This window comes from Nipponia nippon, unplaced genomic scaffold (assembly GCF_047370975.1).
Source record: "Nipponia nippon isolate SJK-2023a ecotype South Korea unplaced genomic scaffold, ASM4737097v1 scaffold_3, whole genome shotgun sequence".
Taxonomy (NCBI): Eukaryota; Metazoa; Chordata; class Aves; order Pelecaniformes; family Threskiornithidae; genus Nipponia; species Nipponia nippon.
Window position 1 is genome coordinate 58,407,868 of NW_028262347.1, and position 7,020 is coordinate 58,414,887.

A 7,020-nucleotide genomic window follows, 5' to 3' on the forward strand; every position below is an offset into this window, starting at 1 on the left:
TGGTCCGGTTCAGACCATGTGGTCCTCTGAGTCATTGTGGTGACAGCAAAGCAAAGATGGGGCAACTTACAGCAGCTAGACCTTGGAAACAAGGGAGACCTTCATAGCTTGTCATCAGGGCAGAGGGAGAGGTTAAGGTGACCAGCCAAGGCCACCAGTGAAAGAAACCAAAGAAACTAGGGAACTGTTTGTTGGTTGTGCTTCCCCAGGGAAAAGGCTGAGGGGAGTGTATTTTCCAATGCCAGGTTTAGCTGCCTCATCTCAATCTCTCTCATCCTTCAGCTACTGCATTTCAGGCCACTCAAGAGCAAGGCGAGCCCTTAGGCTTGTTCTTACTTCACCTCTCCCCCGCACCAGGGTAGTACCCATGAGCTGCCATGCTCCCTCCTACCTCCATCACAGTGCCAGATTGGTCAGGATCAGGCCCTGCTTCATTCCTCCTCATCTTCTTTTCTCAAGGTTTAAGAAGATCCTGAAGATTCACATCCCCGACCCCGAGAAGTTCTTTCCCCCACTCGTTTCAGTTCATGGAGGTGACATTCAGGTATGGGATTGGGGATGGAACCAAGTGATTATGAGGGAGAAATGCGGGAAAGGAGGGTCCAGCTGCACATGCCCAGGACAGACACCCGGTTATTGGATCTACATGTGCACACATGACATATGGGCCTGTAGCACCAGCTGCTGGGTTCTCCCCTCGAGTTTTATTTTCTGACTTTCTAAAACCTGACACTTGGCTGAGGCATGTCTAATTACAGAACTGAGAAACGGCAAACCACGCAAACCTCAGCACCCTGCTCAGGGGAGCCTGAGAGAAAACAAGGGACCTGCGGGGGGGAACTTGGCCTCTCAGATCACCTTGCACCCTACTTTGGTCCCTCCCTGCCTGCCTTAGGCTGCCTAGCTCTTCCCCAGATTTCCTGCTGTGATCCCCTCCTCCTGGCTGTGAGCCTTTCCTCTGCTCCTAATGTGAATTGCCATCACGCTGGATGGCACTTAGCTGTCTTCTGCCTTCTTATTGTCTCTTTCCCTTCTTTCTCCACCCCCACTTTCTTCCTCCCCCTAATCTTTCTGTGAGTATGGGCAGCTGCAAGGAGACAATTACCATTCTGTACAGTATTACAGGGAATGTCAGATGCAAGATGTGGGAGGTGATCCCAAGGGGCATCTCGCTTTAAGAAGGGTGGAAACAAACTGCAGAGGGTCCAGAGGACAGCAAAGCTTTGGAAAAGCCTAAGTGCAAAAAGCTTTAGAAAGCTTAAACTACAGGGGAAGAGTGTGGAGTCAGGGGGCGGGGGTGTGCAGCAGGCACTGAAAGTGCACTTTCACAGTGCAGAAAGAACCAGAAAAATTGGCTTTACTGGCCATAAAGGCAATGAAGTTGGATTTTATCAAAACTGGTTTATTTTTAAACATAATGATTCAGTGCAGGATGTCACTTATAGTGAGTGTGGAAATCTAGGCATAAGAGGCCTGGAAGAGCACTTTAGACAAGAAATCTGCATAGGGCCATGTAGATTTATCAGAAACTGGTTCAGGACCTAGGAATAGATTGCATGAGATGCATCCCAGTACTGCTTTTCATGTTTCCACCTTCACTTCATCTAATAGTCTTGTAATTTTTTTTCTTTCTTTCACTTCAATCCTCCATCCTCCGTTCCCCCCTCCAGAAATCTCAAAACATAGGCTTGAAAGATCTGCTCTTGATTTCAAAGTGACAGAAAAATATACTCTCTCCGAAAATCCTGCAGATGAGACATCATGAATGTAAATTTCCCTCCCCACCACCTCTGGCAACTCTTGCTTGGATAAAGAAAAGGTCATTTGATTGCTGAGGGCACTCAGGAGAAGAAACCTTTGGTTCCTCACTGAGTGTTATACTTTGGGCATAACAGTCTCTCTCCTGTGTTTCTTCCCCATCAGAAATGGCTCTCCTCCCCATTCTCCACATCTTCCTACTGTGTGAACAGCACAACCCCGGAGATCTCTGTGCTCGAGGTGATGCAGAAGAATGACCAGGAATCCCAGTTTCTACTTTCCAAGGGAACCCTGACTCCTGATCTTCCCTTAGAAACCAGTGGGAACTCCGTATCCAGCTGCTTCACCAACCAAGGCTACTTCTTCTTCCACCTTTCCAACTCCTTTGAGATTGAGCCCTGTCAGGTCTACTTCACCTATGAGCCTTTCACCCAGGAAGGCAGTGGCAGCGAGGATGGCGAGTCTTACCACGCTCTCCCCTCCCCAGGCCTCTGCACACTGGCAGAGGACATGCCCATGTTGTCCCACAACTTCCTTCACTGTATCAAAGTGACCCGGGGCTTCCAAAACAGCTCCTTTGTGGAAGAGACAGAAGGTGAAGCCCAGCCAGCCATGGCTATTTCTGGGGCTCTCCGGTCAAGTGAAGGCACCTCACCAACACCAGTTCTGAAACAGGATGAGATCATGGTGGACAAAGCAGCTTTACAACCTGCTGAGGCCCTGTGCCAGCTGGACACTGACTTTACTGACCCACCGGACCTGCATGACAGCGATACTGCCGATGTAACGGAGGGGAGTGGGAAGGCAGGCCCTCCGATTGACCCTTGTACATCAGCAGCACATGCTACCTCTTCTTTCTCTCAGCCTCCACCTCTAAGGCAAACCCAGGATGAAGATCCGTGCAGAGCAGCCTTCTCCAGTCAGGTCCCAAACACTGGTGCCTACCTTTCTCTGAGGGACCTCCAAAGCCAGTACAGCCATTGCTCTTTCTAGGATCTGCCTGGAGGAAACCTACAGGTGGGAAAGGCCTTCTCTGCAGGGAAGGCTAGATGGACAGTTTTTCTATTCAGGACATGAACATGACTTCAGCATCAAACCCATTGGGACTGTTCTTTAATGAGGCTGGAGAACGGAGTTATTCTAGAGGGCTGCAAAACCAGAAAAGGGATAGGATGGACAAGGTATAAATTCATGGATGGCTACATGGGTAGCACTTGTTCCCAAGGTAAAGAGTTTCTGAAACAAATCGCTGAAAGTGAGAGGACGTTTTGCATGCAGAAGTGGGCTAGTGGGCAGCAAAGCAGCACATGGAGAATGATAAAGGCACATTAAAGCTGTTCAGTGGCTACACAGCTAATGAAGACATAGAAGCCTGATTTTTAGGCATACAGGCCAACAAGGACACATCTTCATAACCGAGCCTGTTTCTCTGCTGTTACTGGATCCGATGGCATAGGAACCCCTTGTCCCACTGATCAAGTGCCATCCCGAACCTCACCAGCTTGTTTCTTCCTTCCTAGCTTCCAGCAGGAGGCTGTGCCAGCACTTCCATGCTCTGCATCTTAGTGTAAAATAGCACTCAGCTTTGAGGCTGAGCGGGCACATGATCCATTTGCCTCATCCCAGCCTAAAAACCTCTAATGGGAGGGAGAAATGCCTGAAGAGGTGGATATGAGATTTTGTACAACGGACAGTAGCATTGCCAGTCAGTGCTGAGGCCGATGATGAAATGGATGAAGACAACTCCTCCTGACTGACCAAGGGTGTAATTTTTAATGTGATGTCCCCACCTCAGGTTTTATTCAGATTTTTATATTCTGAGCTACTTGGTCCAGCTTTAGACTCGAGTATCTAAGGTCAGCTCAGAGCACAACTGTGTTAGCTATCTAAGCAGTGCAGTGTAAAAGAAATCCCCATTACTGGATTAAAAATACTGGGGAAATCCCCTCCCCCCCCTTCTTTCCCCCGGGTCTGATGATGGCAGTAAAAAGAACGCACACAATTTCCCATTCTTGCTGCAATATTTTTCATGAAATCGAAAGCGTCTCTGCCCTGCTGGCAAAATACAGTTATTTGACTATGATAAGCTGATTGCAGAATAGTTCATCCCACATCCTGTATTAGTGGAAAACATCTCAACGGTGCTGCCCATTCCTTCCATTGCTCAAGGGAAACCATTGCCTAATTATCGGCAAAGATGTGGTGAATGAGCCCAGAAAACTAACCCACGAATCAGCACCTTTGCTGAAAAGAAAACCTCAATCCACTCACAAAGAATGGAGATAGCAAAAGCAAAGGAAGACAAACTGTTCTGGTTACATCCGTCCCTGTATTCAAAATCTGTACTGTCCGTTTGATTTCTTGCCATATTTCTGGACTATTCAGCAGTGGGAAAATACCATCCCTGTGCTAAAGATCTTTTTTCTAAGAGTTTTTATATCAAAAATGACAAGGATATCAAACTTGGTACTTCTGTCACCCCTGTGAGTATCACCCAGTACGAATTCTTCCCTACGTCTGTCTGTACAAGTGTCGAGCTTCCCCTTTGTCCCAGTCCCACACTGTTACCTGACCTTGCATTGTGCAGCCTGAATGTCATTATGAGTCCCAGCCACGGGGTCACCCTCTGGCTTGGATTTCACCTCAAAATAGGTGCTCAAAGGAGTTCAGCCTGCCTGCAGCTGAGAAGCTGAGGGAGATATACCTCTCCTTTCATCAGCTGCTTCACCACCTGCATCAAGATGTGGACTGCTCCCTTGTCTCCAGGAGACAGCAGGTGAAGAAGACCCCACAGCTTCCCAGAAAAGCAAGCACAAGGCTTGCCCAGCTGTTTGGTGTACTTCGAGAATCTTCCCAGACGGACTTCAAAAAGAGACACTGAATCTCTTGCACCTGCTGGGCAGTTTGCTATCTTACATGGGCCAAGGATCCTAGTTGTACTGATGGTAATCCTGTCCCAATGTAGATCTTCATAAGCTTCCCAATTATTCTTGCTGCTAAGATAAGTACAAAAGACAAACTTTGCCTCTTTTAAATAAAAGAAATATTAAGAAATCTACAGTGGTTTTCTGTCCTTCGGGGTGGGGGGAAAGGATTAACAGCTTTTCTAAAGAGCAAACTAGGCAAAGCTTTGCTCGGACCAATATACCTTTAGCCCTCCTTTCTACTCCCTTCCCCAAGGGACTCAGCCACCTAAAGCAGAAAGTGGAGTTGGAGGTGATCCTGCTGCAAGCCCCTGAGGACCATCCTGCTGGCTCAGTAATTTCCGCCCCCCCCCCCCCCCCCCCCATGTGAAAATGCTGACAGCTTTCGAGCTGGCAATCTGTTAGCGCTGCATTTACAGCCCCGCTGGGTGTGAATGTGTGACACACTGCGGCAGGAAGTGCTCAACATCAGATCTGGTGATAACAGGACTTTTCTTCCAGGAAGACAAGATCATGTGGTCTCCTATGTGAGTAACCCAGGTTGTGAATACCAAAGGCATAACACCTTCAGTGATGCGGGGCCCTTTCTCCGCTGGGTCCTCAAGACCTCTTTGGAAATGTCACATGAGGAGCAGTCCCCTTGCAAGCTGATGTGAACGCATAGTGTGTGGTTCACAAAACCACGGAAAGATGCTGCAACGTTGTCCATCAGTACTAGAGGCAAACCAAAGCTGAACGCTAGCACTGTGTGGAAAATATTGTGCTAACAACCACAGACACGAGTCCTCTTTTTGTCTTAAACCCAGAGACAGCAAAGATAGCTGTCACATCTCTGATCTCCCTCTTTCCAAGATACCTTGTTTGTAAATAGGCAATACCACTGTCAGCCTCCTCCCACATCCCTTCCTTTTTTTTTACTGTGGAGAAGTGGAAAGTAAAGGGTACTTGCAGCAAAGGCATTCCTCTGAAGTCAAATCTGATCAAGGTTTTGGGTCCTTGGTTGATTCAAAAGCCTGTGGTGATAGATGTGGTATGCTTGCTTAGATAGATCAGATTGAGATGGTATATTTTTTGTTCTGCTGAAAACACCAGAGAAGGAGGATGCTTCTTTCCAGGAAAGATGGATACAAAAAGTAAGGTCTCCAGCATGGGGAAATACCCTCAGCTGCGTTCTGACCCATTGTGGCAAGGCCTCATAGCGTAAGCTTGGGAAAGCCATATGCGTATACATGTATGTCTAAAGATGCAGCTATACCCCAGTTATCTGGGGAAATTTTGACTGAAAGTAACTTTTAAAAATGAAATCTGGTCTCCTCAATCTCTCAAGCAGTTCTGAAGGCATTTCTTGTTGTCATTGCATGCCTCAGTTTCCCATATGTACAGCAATGAGTTAGTTGGGATAACCACACTGACACATTCCCAGTCAAACACTGCAGCTTTTCATCCACATATAATGTTTATCTACTAGAATCCACCACGAGGCAACTACAGCAATGGCTTTTGGTCTTCATGCAGTCCCAGACTAAACATGAATCAGCGGCAGAGCTGAAAACAGCTATCCCTGCCCAGCTGCAAAAATGAGCCCAAATGAGCACTGGCCCAAATGAGCTCAGTCCCAGGTCAATGCCACTGGCTGGAGCTCAGCCCCCGGTCAAGAGTCGTCCATGTCCCCATCCCTCCCCCCCCCCGCCCCGCCCCGCCCTTTATTGACAGAATAACTCTATTTACTCTGCTCTAGCTGGAGCGTGGTTGCTTTTTGTGAAAAACAAAGAGGCACGTACAGAGCTGCGGGGCTGTAAGCAGAAGGTGGTGCAGGAAAGGTAGGTGAGGAGGACCTGGGGCTAGAAGAAAAGCGGATGCTGCAGTGAGGAGTGAGTTGTGGTGCAACGGAGTGCAGGGAGCCCAGCGTCAGGAGACTGGGCAGCAAGAAGCACAAGAAGACCAGAGGGAGTCTTGCGGGTGGGGACTGAGAGACGTTGTGCTTTGCTTTCATCTGCATGACCACTGTGGTAACCGGACCCGCTGTCTACTGCCATCTCCCCTCCTTCAAGCGATCTACACCTGCCAGCCAGTGTCTGCTCCATCTCTGTGCTGGGGAGCACACGCCCTGCGTTTTGCCTCTCCCTCCAATGGGACCAAGGAGGGTAGCTAAGAAATACATCAGTTGCTCAGCAACTTCTTGTCCCTCGAGGAGGACAACGTAAGCTATCTGCACCAGCCTCCTGTGTTGTTCTCTGCACAGCTGGAGGTGTTCCTGCCCTGTCTTTTCCCAGGCTCCCACTGTGGATCTTCTCCCCCTGCAAGCCTCCGAAACCTCCATTTCAGAAAAGAAAAAAGC

The 7,020-nt window shown here is 48.5% G+C and overlaps 1 protein-coding gene across 2 annotated transcripts in view; it reads left to right on the forward strand.

Moving 5' to 3' along the window:
- The window catches only part of IL2RB (interleukin 2 receptor subunit beta), a 30,073-nt gene extending 25,276 nt beyond the window's left edge, over positions 1-4,797 (forward strand). For both annotated transcript variants that reach the window (XM_087766844.1, XM_009475272.2), the window contains exons 9-10: positions 460-544; positions 1,924-4,797. In XM_087766844.1, coding sequence (XP_087622970.1) covers positions 460-544; positions 1,924-2,751 — 913 coding nt within the window. In that variant the 3' untranslated portion in view covers positions 2,752-4,797. The remainder of the gene's footprint in view (positions 1-459; positions 545-1,923) is intronic.
- Positions 4,798-7,020: the final 2,223 nt, after the last annotated feature.